General features: G+C 30.8%; 3 protein-coding genes across 3 annotated transcripts; all 3 read left to right on the forward strand.

The window, feature by feature from the left end:
- Positions 1–1,748: 1,748 nt before the first annotated feature.
- On the forward strand, positions 1,749–5,856 carry LOC25500203 (probable polygalacturonase At3g15720). Its single transcript, XM_013588549.2, has 8 exons — positions 1,749–1,793; positions 2,552–2,686; positions 2,825–2,989; positions 3,302–3,509; positions 3,807–3,888; positions 4,119–4,227; positions 5,422–5,523; positions 5,629–5,856. Exons 1-8 carry the CDS (start codon positions 1,749–1,751, stop codon positions 5,854–5,856), a joined length of 1,074 nt encoding a protein of 357 aa, XP_013444003.2.
- A 5,210-nt stretch (positions 5,857–11,066) lies between these two features.
- On the forward strand, positions 11,067–13,329 carry LOC25500204 (probable polygalacturonase At3g15720). The gene is made up of 7 exons (XM_024772361.1): positions 11,067–11,120; positions 11,324–11,488; positions 11,674–11,917; positions 12,074–12,155; positions 12,478–12,586; positions 12,915–13,016; positions 13,102–13,329. The coding sequence occupies exons 1-7, from the start codon at positions 11,067–11,069 to the stop codon at positions 13,327–13,329; spliced, it is 984 nt and encodes a 327-aa protein (XP_024628129.1).
- A 2,053-nt stretch (positions 13,330–15,382) lies between these two features.
- On the forward strand, positions 15,383–18,939 carry LOC25500205 (probable polygalacturonase At3g15720). The gene is made up of 8 exons (XM_013588551.1): positions 15,383–15,526; positions 15,644–15,775; positions 16,389–16,553; positions 17,210–17,417; positions 17,631–17,712; positions 18,036–18,144; positions 18,494–18,595; positions 18,712–18,939. Exons 1-8 carry the CDS (start codon positions 15,383–15,385, stop codon positions 18,937–18,939), a joined length of 1,170 nt encoding a protein of 389 aa, XP_013444005.1.
- The last annotated feature ends 5,011 nt before the right edge of the window (positions 18,940–23,950 follow it).

The following is a 23,950-nucleotide window of genomic DNA, read 5'->3' on the forward strand; positions in this document are numbered from 1 at the left end:
AGATTTGCCAGCAACTAACACCAACTACAACACCGTCATTATCTCTCACCGCAACATCAATACCCAACTTACCCCCCTTTATCAGACTTACTGCATCAACATTAAGTTTGTAGAAACCACTAAAAGAATGTAGTGGCAATGTCTTTATGATAATATATTTTTGTAAGTCAAGGGACCAATGTGGATTAAAATACATAAATTAAGGTACCAAATTTGTCTATTTTAAAGTTAAGGTATCAAAACGAATTTTTAAAATAAGTTAAGAGACCAAATTAAACTTTTGAATAAGTTAAGGGTCCATAGTGTTATTTAAGCCTTTTTTTAAACATAAGTCTATATATTTCGATAATAAAAATTAGAAAGACATTTTTCATTAAATTTTTTACAATATATTTTTTAAATATATGTTGAAAAATAGTATAAGTCCTATGAAAAGATATTTTTCATTCATCAATACAGTCAATACTATACTTTATTCCAGAGGTAAGAATTTGTAAAATAAAATAAAAAGGGTAAGAAAATAAGTGTTTGTCTGACCGACTACTAAATTGAAAAGTTTACTGAAAAGTTTAGTGTAGATTCAATTAATGCTATTTTGTAAATTTTTTTTCTCTCGATCAAACTTTGAATTATAAAGGTTTTTTTTTTTAGAAACATGAGAGTTGACACAAAAAAAATTGTAATATGTTGAAGGAGACGATTTTAATCTTAATAAATTTATCCTTTCAAAATATCTTAATGAATTTATAACATAATCAATGTTTTAAAAAATAAATTTAGAAAAATTTTCTCTTAAAAAAAGGAATTATAAAATTTTATATCAATTTTCTTTTAATAAAATTTTTTATATTAATTTTCATAGTTTGCGCATTGCTAGAGAATAAAAAAATTTATATTGTAGTTTGCGCATTGCTAGAGTAAAAGTCCGGCTATCCGCATTGACTAATCTCTTTGTTTCCTGACCCCAACCTTAAGCTATGGTAGGTTGGTTTTATTTTTAGTTACTATGATATTGGTGCAAATTTTTCACCGTCGTATAATAGTGTCTAATCTTCATCAAAGAACCTGTATGATATATAAGATGTATTCTCTCATTCAACCATATTTTTTTCAAACGCAAGAGCCAAAAATCAAACGTGGACCGCATTTTTTTTTTCTTTTGTGGAAAATTAAATTTCATATTTATTTCTCTCTTGAACAGAAAAAGTTTTCTATATCTGATGGTATATTGACTGAATAGAAAATATAGAAGCAAATCCCCTCTAGAAAAAGAAAATATAAAAGCAAATATGAAATGGAATATTTTATAAGAAAAAGAAGAAGATAGAAACGGAATATTACATTACATACATGTAATAATGGGACATAAACTATGGGTCTTGTTTCTTATTGAATTTTTTTCCAAATAATAATAATTCAAATATTTGATGCTTTTTTTTTTTTTTTTGGTCTAGTTTGGTGCTTTTGTTATTAGGACATATATTTAAAGTATTTGCCCGTTTACTGTTATTTTAACCCAAGTCCCCTTATATTCCTAATAAAACATCTTCCATGTAATTTTTTATTTAAACCCCACGCTACTCTTCACAAACCATGCATCATAGCGACAAGAAATCTTTTTCTCTTTTAATTTCACTTATCTAATCAACATGCAAGGGTTTATCACTTTTGCTTTGATTTTTTGTTTTATTTTACCTTGTCTATCCACGAGATCGAATGTTGGAACTAAGAATGCTATTTATAATGTGATGAAATATGGTGCACGTGGTGATGGCAAAATTGATGATTCACTGGTATATGTTTTTATAAACTTTTTTCTTCTTCATAATTTTAATTAGGGAAATGTTAACTTGTGCCCTTATGGCACATGTTAAGATTTTATTAATAGAAATTATGTCTCGAAAATTGCATTAATTTATTGCTCAAAAAATCTAATACTCCTTCCGTTTCATAATACTTGTCCATTTTAAAGAATAATTTTGTTTCACAATACTTGTCACTTTCAAGTTTCAATGCAACATTAATTATTGTCTTGTCAATAATACCCTTGCATATTTATTGTAGAGAGAGAAAAAAAATAAAATGAAATAATAAATGATTAAGGGTATTATAGAAAACACACACATATTTTCATCAAAAATAACAAAATTTATTTGGTTTCTTGGTTAGTGCAATTTCTCCAAAATGGACATGTATTTTGAAACGGAGGAAGTATTAATTTTTTTCAATTAATACTTACCATTACTGACAAGAATTTAATGCTTAACATGTGTTCTAAGGGTACAAGTTAACATGACCTTTTTAATTAATATCTATAATTTTTATGATAAACTTTTCTCTTCTATTATTTAATCTTTAAATTCAATATCATTATGAAAAGTTTATGGTTTTGATAGATTAATTATGACTATTAGATGCAATGTCAGTCATAAGATTTTTGGAGTCCCATGTGTATCAATAAAATTGTGTTATTGTTATTGTCAATAGCATAGTGGTTAAAAACTCACATTTTTTAAAAAATATTCTTATTATATGTGATGTTGAATTGTAGGCATTTGTCAGGGCATGGAATAGTGCGTGTAAAGCAGCAGAGATGTCAACACTGGTTATACCAGTAGGAAAAACATTTATGGTGTCGAAACTAAGTTTTAACGGTCCTTGCACCAACAAACATATTCTTATTCAGGTATTTAATATATCTAACATTCACTTTTAAGACCTAGTACAATAAACTTATAATCATTGTATAAGTTTTAATTGCGGCTTTTAAAATGATTAAAGAAATTATATTTGTTTTGTATTTTTGCCATCTATCTTTTTGTAGCTTGAAGGGAAAATAGTTGCACCTTCTAAGGTACATTGGAAAGCTCAGTCATATTGGATTACCGTGCAATCTGTAGAAGGACTCACAATTAATGGTCATGGTCGAGGAGTACTCGATGGAGATGGTTCGACTTGGTGGCAATGCAAATCATGTGATCGACCTGGGGTATGTATCATCTTAAACAATTGACCGGGCGCGGTTATGGTGCATAACCTGCATAAATTTAGAAATGGTTTCTGTGAGTTGTACTCCAAAACTATTAGATGTACTTAATGGTTTCTAGCGGCCTGCATAAATCATAGTATAAAATTATGCCAAAACCATTTTACTGTGGAAAGGTTTCTGTGAGTTGTACTCCAAAACCATTTCTGAATTTATGAAGCCTTATGCACCATAACCGCATCCCAATTGACCCCTCACACACACCAAAAAAAAGGTGATTGAACGACCAAATTAATATTTTTATTGATGCTACAGGTCTTCTTGTTTCATTCATGCAAGGGTCTCAATGTTAGTAATCTGAGTATCACTAATAGTCCACGTTCCCATGTAGCTGTTAATATGTGCAATGGTGCAACATTTTCTAATATATCTATTAATTCACCTGGTACTAGCCCCAATACTGATGGGTTTGACATTGCTTTATCCACTCATATTGTGATACATGATTCCAACATAAAATCTGGTACGTCATGTTTATGTTATCTTAAGATAAACTTTTACTTTGTCTTAAAAAAATTACGGCATTTCGAAAAAGAGAGTCAAACATAATTTGTTATGAAAAAGGAAAGAAATATTTTAAAAAAAATAAAATAAAATAGAACTAAACATCAATCTAAATAAAGGATAGAAATTATTATTTAGCAAAGATTATTACACTCTAAATAAACGATAAAAATTATATTTTAGAAAAGATTATTACGCTTATATTTTTTGAATTTTGTGTAAATTTCATTTTAGTTTCGGTGTTTTTAATAAACAGGTGATGATTGTATTGCCATCAATGGTGGCTCCTCTTTTGTCAATGCTACAAGGATTACTTGTGGACCTGGCCATGGAATAAGGTTTATAAAATTGTGTCTCTAAAGTTCAATTTCATATATATTAATATTAAATCTTATTTATAACCTTAATATAATTTTTAATAGATAAATATTTATTGTTAGTATGATATACTAGTAGCCAAAGTTTGAATTCTTGACCTCCTCAAATTTATTTTGGGGTGTTGTAGTTTTATATGTATCTATGTTTTTTCACGATTCTCATAAAAATGTGTACCCTGTGAATTAATCAGTGTTGGAAGCCTTGGTAAAAAGGGATCTGAGGATAAAGTTTCTAATATTCATGTGCGGAATTGCACATTCAATGAAACTCAAAATGGAGCACGAATCAAGACAATTCCTGTGAGTATATCTAACAAGATTAAATATGTTTATACTTTGTAAAAAATATGGATTTTAAAGTTTCATTTTTATTAATAAACATATTCAATACTACCTATAATATATGTATCATGTATGCATGAGAAGTAATGGTTTTTCACATATACTTTACTATTTATAATTGTATAGACAAATATTATTGTAAGGTTTTTGTTTTATAAACATGGACATTCGACACGGACATGTCGACATCGTTAATAATTTAAAAAAAAATTACATGATTCAGTGTAATTATATGTGCCAGTGCCGTGCCAACGTCGTGTTCGGCACCGAAACATGTCTAATCCAATAGGTGTCCGTGCTTCATAGGTCAATATACACCAAGATCTAAGTGTAGTCCCAGAAAACTCAATTCTTGGTAGCTAGATCAAGAGTTAAGGGTATACAAACATCTGAGGCAATTTCAAAGAGCGTTCTTGGAAACCAATATTTTGTGTGTCAAGTCCATCAATCTAGTCCAGACTTGGGCATGAGTTTGCTCCTGCATATGTGGATTAAAGTTTGACGGCCAGATCAACAAACGTTAGAGGCCAACCTTCAAATTGTACGTTCCGATGGACCACACTCTTCGCATGTCATCAATCGATGAAAATTGAAACTCAAATAAACCCCAGTCCTAGAGAGATTAGTTTCCAATTTCCTATATCTTTCCAAAGAATGGAAAGTTTCTTCTACAAGGCACGCACCGTTATTGGCAGCAGCGACGCTAGCCATTCTTTTGCGAAAGGGCCAAAATATAAATAAATAAAATGAAACATAATTTGAGTGTTGTGTCGACAATTTTAATGTTAATTAATAAAAATTTGTTAGTAGTTGTTTAAACTATTAGAAGTGTCAAAATAAGACAAAATACATCTATCAAACAAGTAGATGTCTTTTGACTTTCTTATTTTACTAGTTTTTGATAAATAAATTCGTTTGTGGTAACTACATATACATTATTGAGGTAGCTACCTGCAATGCAAGACATTCGTGGAGGTGTTTCTTGCATTCTTCAACCCCTTCTCATCTTCATCTTTACTAATCTTGATGTATAAAGACTCACCTTGAATTGTTATTTTTGGTAATTGGCATGATTGAAACTTTAGGCTATAATGATTGAAAATATTATCGCAAACCATAATAGTTCCAATTCGATCGTCAAATTTTTTGCAGGGTGGATTAGGTTATGCAAAACATATTACATTTGAGCAAATCATCCTTGTTAATGTTAACAACCCAATAATTATAGATCAGGAATATAGTATTAGTCACAAGGTAAAATATTTCATTCTACATTATTCATATTATTACAGCTTCTGATTTCAACTATGTTGGCTGGTTTTATATATAATTATAATATTTATGTGTTGAAATTATTAGGGTGCAAATGTGTCGGTGAGTTCAGTGAAATTTCAAGGATTTACCGGAACTTCTGCTAGCGGCTTAGCTATTCAGTTAAATTGTAGCTCTTCTGGTTGTTATGACATTTTATTGGAACAAAACAACATTGTTTCTGCTCAACCAGGAAAGAAGGCTTCTTCTTTTTGTACAAATGCCCATGGAACTGCTAGAAATACTGTTCCAAATGTCCCTTGCTTATTAAAGTAATTTTTTTTCTTTCTTCCATGTATGAAAAAAATAATTAAAAAGTGTATTATTAATAAGTTGCAATGCAATTCAGAAACTCTTTATTAAGATCTTTGAGAGGCACATCATGTGTTTGAATATATATATACTTGGCCTACCCATGTTAAATTTCTACCGTAAACTTCATAAGTTTTAAATTGTAGTAACTGTTTTACTTTATATTCAAGAGACAACAAGTTCATATGATTCTATAAATGATGTCTTCATGTTTAGTTCTTTTTTTGCTTACTACGCCATAAACTTGGGAAAAAATTTAGACAGTGATTACAATATATTTTGGGATAAATATTAAATAATCACCTTGAGGTCTTACAAACATTGCCTAAGCCCATAAGAATTGTAGACCAAGCTTGCAACCCTTTTTGTTCACAAAGACCAAGTTCCAACAATTTCCGAAAAACCGAAACGACACAAAATCAAGTTTCAAACCATTTAGAAAATTAAAGTTTCGACAAAGCCAAATGTGTTCCAGTAGAAAAGTAGGTGAAAACAGCAAAAGAACACTTCAAAACGATCGCCTAGGACCCCTACACGACCACCCTAAGCACCCGAACACGGAACAACGTTCCCGTTGTCCTGTCCTGGGCGCCTGGCGCTAGAGGTGCAGCGCCTAGCGCTAGCACACTGACATGTGGGCGCCTAGCGCCCTTGTGCAGGCGCATCGCTCCGTAAACGCGCGTTTTCGCGTGTTTCGGCCGCGGGTTTTCGCCAATTTCGACCAAAAATCGAATGTTTAAAGTCCTCAATCATCAAAAGTGATCCGAGGCATAACCTGAGGCTCTAACACATCGAACTTACTCGTTTCGTGGCATTTGTACAAGTTATGAAATTATTAAAATGATTTTCTCAAAACAATAAGTCTTCAACAACAACAACAATTCATTTCGTCCAATTCAACACAATTCACAACAACATCTCAACATAATTCATACCCAAGTTATGCAATGTGATCATCATTAAAAATTAACCACAACTTATGATTATGCATACCATCATATTTCAACAACAACATGTCGTAATTCACCAATTTCACAAAACCACTAACAACAGTCCATTTCTCAACAACAATCATGATATATCAACACCCAAGCCATAATCATAAACAACAACATGTATCAACAACAACATCAATTGAAACTTGATTCCCACCTCAATTCAACAACAACATGTTATAATTCATCAATTAAGCATAATTTTACAACTACCCATTTTCACACATTATGAATATGTTATTTCATCACCAACAATTCATTTATCATTCAATTAACATACTCAAACTTATTACCAAAATAAGAGCACGAATTTTAACAACAATTATCAATTCATTCCAATCAACCCATTTCATACAACAAGGAAAATTGCAAACAAAACAATCATGATTATGATGAAGACTAACCCCCTTACCTTAGGTTATGATTAATTCAAATTTAAGCTTCACTTTAGCTCCTAATTCTTCAATCTTCAAGTTTTCCCCCTTTGCTAACCCTTGTTCTTCCTTTCATTCAATTTCTCTCTCTACCTCTCTCTAACTTGTGAAATGAAATGAATGAATGAATTTCTCTCCAAGTTTAGGTTTAGGTGTGTTCCCACTCAATTGGGCTCAATTCTAGACCCTAATGGGCTTAACCCATTCTAACACAATTCTAAAAAGTTTTTAAACACTCAACGGTAATTACTAACAACGGTAAAATATAACCAACGGTCATTAAACGGTAAAAACTAATCATTACACTAGTAACTTAGTAAAATAAGGGTTCTCACAATATATTAAAAATAATTCTCACCAAAATTACCATTTTACCCTTACCCACCAAATGACCAAAATATCCTTCTAATACGGAAATCCATGAAAATGCACTCAATGACAATTAAATACACACAAGCACAATTAATCACACACAAACACATAATAAAAGTAATTAAAATAAATCTAGCTAAAAATCGGACTGTTATAAAATTTACCTGACGGTGATGTTTGAATTTGTCACTCCTCCGTGGGAAAGGGGAAAACGAATGGTTTATACGAAAAAAATTGTTTTGATAGTTTCAATGAAATAACTTCCCAATTTGATTGATTAAGTGATTATATAATTTGGGGTGATTTGATAGCATGCGAATTATGTCAAATAAGGAGAACTAGAGTCTAGAAGATAGATGGAGGTTGGATTGGCGGTAGTTACCGATGTGTGTGTGGAGGCGCGGCTCAGAGATGAAAGTCGGATTGGTGGTGCGACGAGAGGTGTTGGGTGAGAAGAAGAAACCCAAACGCGTACTGAAGATAGAAAAAGAAGAAACATATGTTTTTTATTTGAGTGGGGGATATCCATTGAGAATTGCTCTTCTCCCATATGGTTTTGCTCATGGATATTAGACTACAATTTTTTTTTTAAGATCCACACATTTTGGAGGCCCGACTTGGTTGAGCTGTTTGCACTACCTAAGACCGGGCATAGATATTAAAGTTGTGTTAACCATCTAAATGTATGGTTAGTTGAACACTGAGTTTGAAAAAATCACGTTAAAAACATGATGGCTCAGCTTGATTCTAACGATCTAAATGCCGGTTTAAACATGCACTAAATTGACTCAAATTTGTGTGCTGGTATAATTAACCACAGCTGGTGAAAAATATCCCTGTGAACAAACAAGACTAATGTTATGTTAAAGAAGAGATTATTTTAACTAGTAGATATGCTTCTTGTTAACTAAGGGAAATTTACCAGGACAACAAGTGACACTTAAATAACTCCTTAAAAAAAAAAGTGACACTTTAATAATATTTGCCCCAAAAAATATACATCTTAATAGACTAATACCAGTTATATATGTGTTGAATTTTGGTGAAATTACTAGGGTAAAGATGTGTCGGTGAGTGATGTAACATATCGAGGTAAACTGCCGTTGGCAACATAGCTATTGATTTAGATTGCAGTAACTTTGGTTGTTTGAACATTCTATTGGATCAAAATGACATTGTCTCTTCTCAATCAGGAAAGAAGATTTCAGTTGTTTGTAAAAGAAAAGTCATTTTAAAGAGTGGGTCATTAATCAAGTTTGGAATGCAATTTAGAAACTTTTTTAAAGAATATTTGAGACTAAAAGAATAGGAAAATGTTACATGAACACTCTTTATTTCTACACTCCATTGTACACCTCATGTATTAGGGATATTTTAGTAAGTTCATCTCACAACCACACTTTATCTTCTATTTGTGTGGGATCCAAGTTGCCACGTGTCAGAATTTTGTGTGGGTGTAAAGGGTGTATTGCCACATAGGGTGGTACATGTATCATCACTCAAAAGAATAAGGGTTCAACTAGCTTATCCTAGGAGTTTTTTAAGCATATTTTGTTGGTTAATTAGTTGTTATACAAGCATTGTTTATCCTCATCATTGGAATCAATGAAAAATGCAGAAATTTCTCCTTCTTTTATCTCTTGTTTATTTCTATAAATTCTGAAGTGTGACAAGACTCGAATATAGAATATTACTCCTTTCTTTGCTAGTATGGACATTCTCAATCTAAAATTAGGTATATGTATATATTTACACAATCATGCGGTTGTCGTTACTTGATTGACAAATGCGTCAAATATGTTATTCTTCAACTACATAATTTATGCACATATTTGGTTATGGGCTTCATTTCCACAAGTACTAACTCAGTTAACAAAAATGTTGAAATCGATAGGTAGATCGCTATGATGAGGTTCGAACTCCAACTCCTCCATTTATCTGTGTGAGTTTTTAATGTTCAAAAGAAGAAGAAAAATCATGTGTTTTGAATACATCATGTGTTTAAATATATACTTTGTTTGATGTTCAAAAGAAAAAAGACAACATATAGACAAGTGTTTGGAATATACCGTTTAAATATTACTTGCCCCACCCTTGTTAAATTTCTAATGTAAACTTCAAAAGTTTCAAATTGTTGCAATTCTCATTTACTTTATATTCGAGAGACTGCAAATTTATGTTTCTAAAAATAAAAAATATTCAATGTTCTCACGTTTAGTTCTTTTTGCTTATTGCATCATTCCACTATTAGAATAGGAAAGTTTATGAAGAAGACGGTCTAAAATTTCAACCATAGTACCTCATGATCTAAAACCAAATATTTCTCATTGTGAACAAGCTAACATAAAAAAATAAAAAATAAAAAGAATCTGAATGTTTGGTTTTAAAGTTAAAAGAATATTGAACTACTATTAATAGCAGTAGTAACTCTTTTAATTGCATGGGCAAATTTTTATTGGAGTATGGCTTTTAGTTACCAAAACCTTCATAAAATATCAAATTTATTTAATCATCCATTATATCCATTAGATCATTAACGATGCAACTCCTAAAAATGTAATTTAATGATAGAAAAACGGTTGAACCAGAAGATTCATTCTTGTTTATGTGTCATCTAGACAAAAGTATATTCGCTTGTATATGTTTTCTATTAAATTCTCCACTTTTTACCTTGTAAAAATTATAAACTCCTATATTTCCATTATATATGTAACTTCCAACTAGCTTAATTTCTCATTAATTTTACATATATTCCAACCAAACTTTAGTCTTGCTAATACGTATAATGAAAGGTGAAAGAATAAAACTTATTGTAAAAAGAAACCGGTGAAAACTAAAAGGTCATGCGCTAATTGCTTTAGTCTTCTAATTATGTACAATGAAAGGTGAAAGAACAATAGCTTATTTTGAATGCTTGAATATTAATTAGGACATATTTATAATATATATTGACCGTTTAATTTTTTTTTCACTAGTCCCCGTTCTATATTCCCAATAAATTATCTTCCATGCAATTTTCTATTTAACCCTCACACCACCTCTTACTGCCTTCACAAATCATCACAATAGCTCAACATGCAAGGGTTCGTTACTTTTGTTTTGATTCTTGCTTTTCTTTCACCTTGTCTATGTACAATGTTGAATGTTCGAACCACAAATGGTATCTATAACGTGATGCAATATGGTGCGCGTGGAGATGGAAAATCTGATGACTCAAAAGTACATGTTTCTATGAGCTTGTTCTTTATAATATTAAATATCTACCCCTCAATATAATTATATATATGTTGAATTGTAGGCATTTTTTAGTGCATGGAGTAGTGCTTGTAAAGCAGTAGGGACGTCAACACTAGTTATACCAGGTAAAATATTCATGGCGTCGAAAATACATTTTAGTGGTCCTTGCAGCGCCAAAATTCTCATCCAGGTAACTCCCTCTTTGGCCTTATTTGTAAGTGAAATTTATCGTAATTTTTTTATTCAAATATAAAATTAAAGTGTGTCTAATATGGTTTCCTTAAATAGTTTAAATTTATCGTTTGTATAGATTAGTAAGCGTTTGTGTGCGTGTTTCCTTTCCTTTCCATTTTTGAAAATAGTTGCACCTTCTTCCCTCTATATATACTGCAGCTTAAAGGGAAAATAGTTGCACCTTCTAAAGCAGCATGGAGAGGTGGATCAGAATGGATTAACGTTGAATATGTAAATGGACTCACAATTGATGGCAATGGTGAAGGAAGTGTCCTTGGAGATGGTCCTACTTGGTGGCAATGCCCCCGTTGTAGTCGACCCACGGTATGGTTATTATTCACCTTCTTTTTTGTTATAATTAATTTGATTGCAAAATGAAGTTATACTTTGATTTGGTAAAAGATTATACAAATGTAATTGATTCTATACCTATGCACATCAACTCTTTGTAGATCTTGGAATATATAATACAATCAAGCTCCATATTATTTTTTTGAAGTGATTGTCAGTATGTATCATGTGACATAATTTTTTTGATGGTACAGATGTTGCATTTTCATTCTTGTAATGATCTCAATGTTCGAAATTTGAGGATCTTAAATAGCCCAAGATCTCATGTTTCTGTTAATATGTGCAATCATGCAACATTTTCCTATATATCCATTAGTTCTCCTGCTACTAGCCCCAACACTGATGGGTTTGATATATCTCATTCCAATAATATCTTGATACAAGATTCCAACATAAAATCTGGTAATTCAAGTTTATTATCTTATGATATTTTAAATTTTTAGTATGCCTTAAAAAAGATTATATAGATGTCTAAAAAAGATTATATTATTTTATGAGTCAAATAGAATAAATAACATGTGTCAATTTAATTTGATTTCCAATTTTTCTTTTAAATAGGTGACGATTGTATTGCAGTAAATGGTGGCTCCACTTTTATCAATGCTACTCGGGTTACTTGTGGACCAGGCCATGGGATAAGGTTTATAAATGATTGTATATTTTAAATTTATATTATTTTTAATTGTAGCTTAGTAAAAATGAGAGCAAAGAATTTTAGTGTGTGTCATTGTATAAAGACGACTAAAAATCTACATTTCTATTTTAAATCTCATTTCAAATGTTAAAATATGATATTGTTTACAAACAAATGTTAATTTTTAGAATAATATACAAGTGGTTCGAGTTTGACTTCTTGACATCCTCAAACTTAATTTGGTGTGATATGATTTTAATTTTATATTATACATATATTAATGTTTTCCAAGAATCTCATAGAAATGTGTATGGTATGAATTAAACAGTGTTGGTAGCCTTGGTGGAAATGGAGCAAATGATCAAGTTTCCGATGTTCATGTAAGAAATTGCACCTTTATAGGGACTCAAAATGGAGCAAGAATCAAAACTGTTCCGGTGAGTATGAGTGATAGGGTTTTTCACGTTTACTTCTTTTCATAAACATTGATTTATTATAAATTTCAAATCTACTATTATAACTTTGTATCTTTTACGACTTGTCAGTTCATATTCAAATAATTATGTAACAAATATTAAGAGTAATATATAATAATAATATCACAATATATATTAGTTTATAAGAAAATTGTCAATTGCATATTGCAAAAAAATAGCGTTTTATTTAAATTTTGCTATTCTCTATGGTGCTGCTATTTATCCAAATTTGTTGAGAGTCAGCGATGCAATGACAATACCTATTTGTTCATTGTTGAATAATTTGTAGGGTGGATCAGGTTATGCTAGAAAAATAACATTTGAGCATATTGTGCTTGTCAATGTTATGAACCCGATAATAATAGATCAGGCTTACACTCTTAGTACACTGGTACGTACATATATTTATATCTTCATTTCAACACTGTTAGCTAGTTTTATATATCATATTGAATTTTGTTGAAATTAATTATCAGGATACAGCTGTGTCGGTGAGAGATGTGACATATCGAGGATTTACCGGAACTTCTTATAGTGATATAGCAATTGATTTAAAGTGTAGTTCTTCTGGTTGTTTTAAGATTCTATTAGATCAAAATAACATTGTATCTGCTCAACCAGGAAAGAAGACTTCCTCTTTTTGTAGAAATGCTCATGGAATAGTTAGAAATACTATTCCAATTGTCCCTTGCCTATCTAATTAATGTTGTTATCATTAATCAAGTTATAATCAAATAGTCACGGAATTTTTATTATTTTTTGCAAATCTGCCAGATATGATTTATATTCATTTAACCACATACTTGGTTAATAGTTTCATTTTCACGTAATTGTAGCACCGTAGTTTTCACTTCACGTATGATAAGAATGAAGTGAAAACTATTGGATTTTATTTGTCTATTGTATTTAACATGCTAAAATAGTTAACAAAACTGGCATACTTACTGTTATATAAAGGACCTAAAAATTCTTCTTATCACTAGTCCAAGTGAAGACTTCCAATGAAGTATGTAGGAGGATTAAGATTGATAGCAAATAGTAGGTGTCATGACATATTATATGGTTAAATAGTGGCTTAAAATCAGCTAGTAGAAGAGTTTCGTGTCTTTCGTTAATTTTGCTTTCGTAACAAACATCATTACCCTTTGGAAAATTACGGCGATTAATCCCCCGAATCAAACAATAGATAGACAACGACCGAAACTCCCAAAACAAGCCTAAGTGAATATAGGGTTGGATCTTAGTGCAAAATACTTGTCGGTTTTTACAAATGAATTGGAACGTGAGAGTTTGTCACTCATTCCATGAAGTTAATATAATATATGGGATTTCATCAAGGAGTGGACGTGATCTTTTATGAGCAAATTCTGATACATCTAAGTGTTTTGTTTTGAGTAAATGATCATTTTGGTCTTTGACTTTGTACGTCGCTGTTATCAAAGTCTTTGACTCAGGATTAAATACAAAGTAATCCTTGAATGTGCATTTTCTTTATCGGTTTAGTCTATGGCGTTAAAAGCTTAGGTTAACCAATGAGGTGACAAATGTTTTGTGCTAACAAGATTCATGAGGTGTCACAGGACTAAAGTGAAAGTAGAAAATTGTCACTTTGGTTTCTGAACCGAAAATCAATATTCTTAGATTGAATCTCAATCGTAAATCCCGAATTTAATTCTCAAATCCTTAAATCTCATTTAATTCCCTAAAGCCGCCAAATTGATTTTCAAACCCCTAAATCTCTAAATTCTAGAAAGTGTAGAAATTAATCTGAAGGTATATTAATTGAAAGCTTAAATATGTAAATCGTCTCTGTAAGTTTGCGTGTTTTTGATTATCGTCCCTGCATCTTTTTTGTTCTAAAACAAACCCCGTAAGTTACAAATGTTTTGATTTTCGTCCTTCCCGTCAACATTTGTTACAAAAACACTGATGTGTCTGACGGTGACTGATATGGCGTTGTTTGACATGGCAAAAGAGGCTTATGTGTCCTTCCAGGCAAGATTACAGGGACCAAAATCTAGTACATGAACGTCAGTCACCGTTAGACACATCATCGTTTTTGTAATAGATGCTGATGGGAGGGACGAAAATCAAAACGTTGTAACTAACAGGGTTTGTTTTAGAACAAAAAATATACAAGAATGAAAACAAAAAACACGCGAACTTACAGGGACGATTTACTCCCTTCGTTTCTAATTATAAGCAAATTTTACTTTTTAGGTTCATTCAATGATGTATGTGGTTTATAATATGGACCACATACATCATTAATTGAATGAACCTAAAAAGTCAACTTTACTTATAAACTTAGTTACAGATGGAATACATATTTAAACCTTAATTGAATAAAATAGAATAGATAGAAGCAGATTTAAAACGGTTCATAAAAAATAAAAACAAACAAAATGGAATAGTACATACTAGAATATACATATAAACAAAGTAACAAAAACTATGGGTCAGATTTTTTCTTGAAATTATTTTCAAACAATAATAATATATTTCTAAATATTTAATGTTTTTTTCAAATAATTAATGTGTTTTTTTTCAAATATTTAATGTTTTTATGATAAGGACATATTTAAAATATATTTTCCGTTTACTTTTTTTTTTCCCTGGTCCCTTATATATTAGTCGTAATAAAGTGTCTTCTATGCAATTTTCTATTCAACCCCACACCAACCACTACTTACTGCCTTCACAAATCATCATAGTAGCTCTTAACCTTCCTTCTTTTTTAAATCACCCTAAGTCATCATGCAAGGGTTCATTGCTCTTGCTTTGATTCTTGGTTTTGTTTCACCTTGTCTATGTACAAGGATGAATGTTGGAACCGAAAATGCAATTTATAATGTGATACAATATGGTGCACGTGGCGATGGCATAACTGATGATTTACAAGTAGATGTTTCTTTGAACTATTTAATTCGTTTCGTCTATTATTTAATTTGTAATTTGTATATTTTTATGAGAAACTTATGGCTTTGGTAGATTATGACTATTCTAATTGAATTGTAGGCATTTGTTAGTGCATTTAGCAGTGCGTGTAAAGCAGCAGGGATGTCAACACTAATAATACCAGCTGGAAAAAAATACATGGTGTCGAAAGCAAATTTTAGTGGTCGTTGCAGCGCCAGAGTTCTCATTCAGGTAGAGTCTCAGATCTTATTTAAGATCTATTCATTGATGTCAGTAAAATAAAACACATATATATTAATTATATATTGATGGACAAAAGTTATATATGAATTATAATTTTTTTTTTTTTAAGAAATTATAATATTAAATTTTAAAAATAATATTTTATATTGAAAATATGGATATGTATCATTATTTTTCCAATGAAGTTTTTGTATTGTGAAAATATTGTATATATTAGGGGACCAATTTGGTCCCCTATGTTTTACTTCGTTACTAGTTTTAGTCCTTTCTGTTAACGTTTTTTTGAGAGAAACTAACAGAAAGAACTAAAACAAGTAACAAAGCAAAACATAGGAGACCAAATTGGAACAAATTATAGTTAGGGGATCAAATTGAGACAATCAATTAAGTTAAGGGACTAGGTGATTTTTTTTTTTTTTTGTGGTGGCCAGGATTCGAACCCCAGACCTTGCATATTTTATGTATTGTCCATATCAACTGAGCTAAGCTCACAAGGACTGGGACCGGGTGATTGAATAAGCCTAAATTTTTTCTAAAATTAAAATATTAATGACAATTTAAAATAATTAAGATATTTAATATTTTTCCCTTTATACCGCAGCTTGAAGGACAAATAGTTGCACCTTCTAGAGCAGCGTGGAAATCTAAGTTATATTGGATTAGCGTCGAATATGTAGACGAACTCACAATTGATGGCAATAACAAAGGAGGTTTTCATGGAGGTGGTCCTACTTGGTGGCAATGCCCAACTTGTGATCGACCCGTGGTATGTTTATTATTCACTTTGTTCTATGTGAAAATTAATTTGAAGGTTAAATATGTTTTGATTTTTATATTTTTGTTGTCATATAAAAAATGACATTTTTGTGTCCCTATAAAAAACATTAGCACACAAACTTTTGAACACGTGTTTAGAGCATTATATAAAGATCATTTATAAATAAACTTATGTATTTATTAACATGGGATGGAATAAATATGAATTTTTTAAATATCAAAAGTTCAAGATAAAAGTAATAAAATCTAGACACAGAAGTAAAATTGTAAGCTCATTTTTTTGTGGATGAACTTTTTATAATGTTCTAACATGTTTTGTAAAAAAAATAATTAAAATATATATTGTTTTCTTCTTCTTCTTTTATGGAAAAAATGTTTGTTGTCTTAACAACACAAACTAAAAATGCGTGCGTAGAAATTTTATAAGTGCGTAAAAGTGGCACTTATTTTATGGCGACGAAAAACGAAAGTGTATAGGGATAAAAAAAAAACATATTTAATCATTAATTATCATTTATTTAGAGAAAAAATGAATAGTTATAATTTGATTTTATATTCTACAACTTTTTATTGAGCCCCAAATTATCATTTCGAAATGATTGTGAATATCTTGTGACATAATTTTTCTGTTGGTACTTGGTATAGATGTTGTTTTTCCATTCCTGCAATGGTCTCAATGTTAGAAACTTGAGGATCCTGAATAGCCCAAGATCTCATGTTGCTGTTACTATGTGCAATCATTCAACATTTTCTCATATATCTATTAATTCTGCTGCTACTAGCCCCAACACTGATGGGTTTGACATTTCTCGTTCCAGTAATGTCTTGATAGAAAATTCTATGATAAGATCCGGTAAGTAAAGTTTATATTATGATCATTATTTTATAAGTGTCGTATAGAAATTGATATGAAAAACGTGAAAAAGTTAATTAAAATAAATAAATTTTGACTAAACATTTTTGTATAAGTAAATGCAAAACACTATTTTTATAGCTAAGGTCTTTATCCTTAAAATGTTTAACATTTGTGGAAATTTAACTTGAGTTTTTTTCTTTTAATAAATAGGTGATGATTGTATTGCGCTTAATAGTGGCTCCTTTTTTATTAATGTTACTCGGGTTACTTGCGGACCAGGCCATGGAATAAGGTTAATAAAAATTGCATCTCTAATGTACAATTTCACACTTATACTATTTCTATTGTAGCTTATAGTAAAAATGAGAGCATAGAATTATAATGTGTGTGCATGTGTAGATTGAATTTGGATTAGACAACTAATAACCTAAATTTGTATATTTAAATCTCATTTTGAAATGTCAACATGAGTTTTTATACAAAAAATGTTAGTTGTTAGTATGATATACTAGTGCTTAGAGTTTGAATTCTTGACATATTTAGACTTATTTTGGTGTACCATATTTTTATATTTTTTATGAACCTCATAAAATGTGTACTTTATGAATTAATCAGTATTGGCAACCTTGGTAGAAGTAGATCAAATGATCAAGTTTCCGATGTTTATATACGTAATTGTACCTTCATTGGGACTACAAATGGAGCAAGAATCAAGACGGTTCCGGTAAGTGTGATTAATTGGATTAAAATTTTGTTCATATTAAAATTTTATTCAATTTTTGTCCTTGCTTTTTACAAAATCAATCAATGTGTCTTTAGTAGTTGTGCATTATAGAGACTAAATTCAAAATTAAAAATATTATTACGATTTAAAATATAACTAGAACGACTATATCTATGCGTGAGAAATTATGCTTGTTCACATCTACTGTTTTTGTCGTGTAAATTATTTATTTATAAATTTTCACATCTACTTTGCTAATTATAATTTTGGAACTTTTAACCATTTTTCAATTCAGATCATATAATTACGTAGTAATAATTTATAAGTAATACATTATAAGATTATGCAGGGTGGATCAGGTTATGCAAGACAGATTACATTTGAGCAAGTCATCCTTAGTAATGTTATGAACCCAATAATTATTGACCAAGGGTACAAAATTAGTCCAACGGTACGTATTTCACTCAACATTATTATTCATATTATTATATCTTGAACATTAGATTATTTCACTCTTGATTGGTTTTACATATCATAGTTACATACGAGTTGAAATTTTTTAATTAGGATACATCTGTGAGGGTGAGTTCGGTGACATATCGAGGATTTACCGGAACTTCTGCTAGCAAGATAGCTGTTAATTTAAATTGTAGCTCCTCTGGTTGTTTCGACATTCTATTGGATCAAAATAACATTGTAGCTACTCAAGCAGGAAAAATGACTTCATTTTTTTGTAGAAATGCTCATGGAACAGTTAGAAATACTTTTCCAAATGTCTCTTGTCTATCTAATTAATGTTTTATTTTATTGGCCTCCATTATGCGGAGAAATAAATTGTTAAATAAACAGTGTATCCATTAATCAAGTTGCAATGCAATTCATGCAGAAACTTCATTTTTTGCTTGCCTTGTGACATTCCCTATCCAAATTTTGATTTGAATATCTGCATTTCCTAATTTTAATTGAAAGACAACATAAACAAAAACGTTTAGAATATATACTTGGCCTACACAGGTTAAATTTAAGATGTAAACTTCAAGAGTTTTGAACTGTAGTAATTCAACTACAAAAATTTATATGTTTAGTTCTTTTTTCTTATTTTTCCATAAAAAGTTGTCCAAGTTCTTCGCCGCAATCTTCCTGTGCATGATGTCCAGCCTATAAAGAGCAAGAAGTTTATTGTAACATTCCCTTATGAGAACAGAAAGATGTATGGAGAGTATAATCTAATAGTATAACCATAGTTTCCAAGCATAGTACTTTCATACAAATTCATACTAATAAAAAACATTTCGATTTTTTCATTCTTTTGTCTTCAAGTTTCTTAGCTTCCAATTCCAAGCTATCTTAGACAACTATGTTGTATTTCAACCATTCATATGTATTCAAGTAAAAATCAAAGCTCTCAGAATCAGGATAATCGATTTCTGACACAGTATTAGAGCCTCAATGATCTAGTGCTCCAGAGTTTTATATTTCTTGCCTACCATTCTTCTAACAAAAAGTTGAATTTCCACACAAGGTAGATGAGCTTGTGTATTGTCCATTTTTTAAAGCTCGAGAGGTTCTCATGCGAGGAGGTGAATTAGAGAAACGGTATGGAAGTCATCATGTGTCTTTCACCTAACAGTCTAAGTTCTTAGGATCAGGAACAGATTTAGAGTATAGTGAGAGTGTGAAAGTGCAACAATTGACAGAAAATTATAAGAAAAATCTTCAATTATTATATTTTACGTACCCTCTCTAATTTTATATATCTGCACTCCTTTAACCCAATTTTTATATTATGCACTCCCTGACCCGGTTCCTAGATGCGCACTTAGAATAGTTGGTTTTATATCATCAAAATGGTCAATGATTTTATATACTTTTGATAAGAATGCAATCCATTTAATATGAATGAATATCACCACAAGAAGCATTTATAAATTGGCTTACCACACTTTCATTGTGAGGAGTTTTGCAAAGAATCCTTAACCATAGTTTCTATTAGTATATGTATGCTCTTAAGAAAGAAATGCTTCTTAGGTTTATGATTGTAAACAAAATAACAGCCTACAATAAAGCACTTCTAGTATCTACATTCAATAGCATAATTGGTGTAATAGGGGATCAGAGGATCACTTCAAACAATCTAGGTTCCAACCAAACAACCATAATGAAATCTTGGTTATAAAACTTGACTGTTATTTACATATCCATTAAGCTATTTATCATAAACAAATTCCACAGATAGAAAAGTGAACATACCACTATATGGTATGAACGGAAGTATTTAAGTTCGTCCAACATTTTAATCTGCCACCAAAGACTTTATTAATTTTTTTTAATTGTAACCATTTAATCTTTTTGTTAAAAAATAAACCATTAGATTTTATATGTCTATTGTATTTAATAGTGCACCATACTACCTATTTTTTTTATCCTTTTTCTTCATCTTCATCATTTCTTTAGTTCTTCATCATCACATTCATCAAATAGGTGGTTATGGTAGATACAAAACCCATTGGTGGACCCATCCATCTCCATACTAGAAGGAGAGTCAATGCCTTGCAAGTCTAAAAATCGTTTGCGGAGTTAAACCAGATCCTATATCTTGCAAGACCTAGGGCTTTTTTTAACTTCATTTAAGGGATTTTTTTAAAGCATGTGTAGATGCTAATGCATAAGCATAGGGTCTGGTTTGCATTTATATTCAACTATTCGGTTATATGTCATTGAATCAATTGTCTATTTTGCTCAACATCGGAAGTCGACAGGTAAAATGAATTTCATGTCGTTTTCCAGACATGGAAACATATGATGAGGGATAAGTGAAGTAATAATTGAAATAGAAGGAATATATAATCGATTAAGGAAGGTCATTAGACAAATAGTTAACAAAGCTTAATACGTTCTCTCTGATCTTTGTTTCATCACTTACACTACACCTACTACAGATACATGATTAAACAAAACACTTTTCTATACTCAAAACGATTTTAAATTGTTGACAGGTTATGGTATTGCATGTGTCTCGTTAGATTTGATGTTTTATTTTTGATAAAACCGGCATACTTACTATTATACGAAGGACTGAAAAATCCTTCGTATTACTAGTCCAAGTGAAGACTTGCAATGAAGTCTGTAGGAGGATCTAAGGTTGATAGGAAATGGTATTAGCTAGTGGTGCTTGGTTAGTAGTTGGTTTGTGATTTCAATGATACAGATAAATATAATCAAGCAAAAAAGAAAGGAGGTGTGGCGGTGAGAATTCCAGAAAGCATAGTGCAGTGAATTTGGAGAACAGTAACAATGCCGAAATATTTAATTTTAGAAGTTTGGGGTTACGAAGGTTGGTAAAAAATGAATGAAGCTTGTCTAATGAAACTCGGTTGGGCTATTTGCAGAGGTGGTAATAAGTTATGATATGAAGTGTTGAGGGGAAAGTTTGCGCGAGATGAGTTTCATGTTGATCGTATGGTTGCGAAAGCAAATGATTCCAGTGTTTTGAAACATTTGGCACGATTGTGGCCTACATTTGGGTTGTAGAGAATGACACGAACATTGCAGCTTGGGATCATTGTTGGATTGGACATGACATTGATATAAGAGACATTATTGATAACCCATTTGGGTTTGTCTAGTGGTGTTGGCTTCGGACCTGGGAGTATGCTCCTTGATGACATCTTGTCATTACATAATTTTATATGTAATTTGATCACATTTTGGATTTCACAAGGCAACTTATGCAGCAAGAAAAGCAAAAAAAACTGAAGAAAATACAAAGAAGCAAAACGTGTCACGATTCTGCTAAAACATGACACGATTTGACAAGGCCAAAACATGCTCTCGACATTGAGGCAAACGTGTCACGATGGCAAAAACGTGACACGATTTAAGGAAACCCTAATACAGCTGTTTGTTATTCAAAGGAAAAGGTGTCACGATTTACTTAAAACGTGACACGATTTTAGGCAAATTTATGCGCCTATTTAAGCTGAAGTCTATTCCAAAGACAAGGGTTACGATTTGAGCAGAGCAAAGTGCGATTTTGAGACTACAACACAGCTAGAAGGGCGATTTCTTCACTCTTTTACGAGTTCATGTATGTATTGATTCCTTTATTGATTATGTTATTTGTAAACACCATTATGAGTAGCTAAATCTCTTAGAGGTTAGGTCTGAGATGATTCTTTGTAACCCTAATGAAAATCTAGTTTTTATTCAATTCAATTGTTTATAATCCTTTTTATATCCTGATCAAATATAAACATGATTTAGTGATAACGAATGACTACTGACCATGGTTTTCGACTTAGACCTAACTGAATTGTTCTAATACAGATGGTTAGTCTAGGAATGGATAATCCTTTATTAATGATATTAGTTTAACGTGCTTAAAGCCTTCAAAGATTATTAGACCACCTAAGGAATTATGGGTGTAATCTGAGAAGAGAGTCTTAAACTCAAGTGATTGATTATGGCTATTTTGTTAACTATCGTGGAACTAGATAATCATTCATAAGAATAGGTGCAGTATACCAATTAGAGAAACATCGATGACTTGAAAGACCTGACCTCATTTCTCTCTTATTCTTAAAAACCAACTTTAAATTCAATCTTTACTTTTATGCAATCAAATCAATCTACTACCTAGTGGCAAATTAAAAGAACCTTTATACATCCTTTTTAATAACGTAATTGAATTATTGAGATTAAAACCAGTTCTTGTGGGAACGATATTTTTACTACTTCGATAGTATTTGGTACACTTGCCAAACTTCTATCACTCCTCCTCAAGATCTCAGGTTTAATTCTCTCTAATGCCAATTTAGGTGGCCTAATTAATTTAGCTTCTTATACCCAATGATATTTCACAATACAAATTAGAATGTAGCGGACATCGACAGATGTATGTGGCCTGGGAACAAACATGATGATCACTCAATAGCTTCTTCGTATGAGGATTGTAAACTACTATATGAATGCACATATGAATATATATCAATTGGGTGCAACATGATTAGAGATGTATGTAGCCGAGTGTTTTGTCGAATAAATGGTTACTATGTTCCTGATTTTGCATCTCGTTGTCACAAACATCTTTGACTCATCATTAAATACAAAGTAGTTCATTAATGTGCACTTCTATTATCAGTTTAATTTCTCTCGTTAAAAACTTGTTAGCTAATGAGGTGGGAAATGTTTTGTTCGTGCTTGAGGCGTCACAGTGACTAAAATGAAAGTAGAAAATAGTGATTTTGGTTCTTGAACCGAAAATCAATATCCTAAAATTGAATTAATCTTAAATCTCTAAATTTCAAATTTAATCCACAAATTCCTAAATCTCATTTAATTCTCTAAATCCCAAAATTAAATTTCAAATCCCTAAATCTCTAAATTCTGAATTTAATCCCAAAATTCCTAAATCTCCCACAACCACAAAACATATTCCTTAAAGATGACCCTGTTTTAAAACATTTAATGCTAAATCTCATTTAATTTGACCCAAATCCCTAAATTTCATTTAATGTTACTTCACCTATATATATAGGATAAGTAATTTGGTCTATATTATAGACGAAATACATGAATTAATCAATAAATTTAAAAGTCATTTTTTTGCTTAGAACACTCACAGAAAGAATATTAATTACATTAGTAGTTACTAGTATATAAATATAAACAAGTGAACAAAAACTATGGCTCAGGTTTCTTCTTAAAATTTTTTCAAACAATAATAATAATTATAATATATTTCCAAATATTTAATGTTTTTTTTCAAATAATTAATGTTTTTTTTCAAATATTTAATGTTTTTATG

Source organism: Medicago truncatula, chromosome 8, assembly GCF_003473485.1.
Source record: "Medicago truncatula cultivar Jemalong A17 chromosome 8, MtrunA17r5.0-ANR, whole genome shotgun sequence".
Classification (NCBI taxonomy): Eukaryota; Viridiplantae; Streptophyta; class Magnoliopsida; order Fabales; family Fabaceae; genus Medicago; species Medicago truncatula.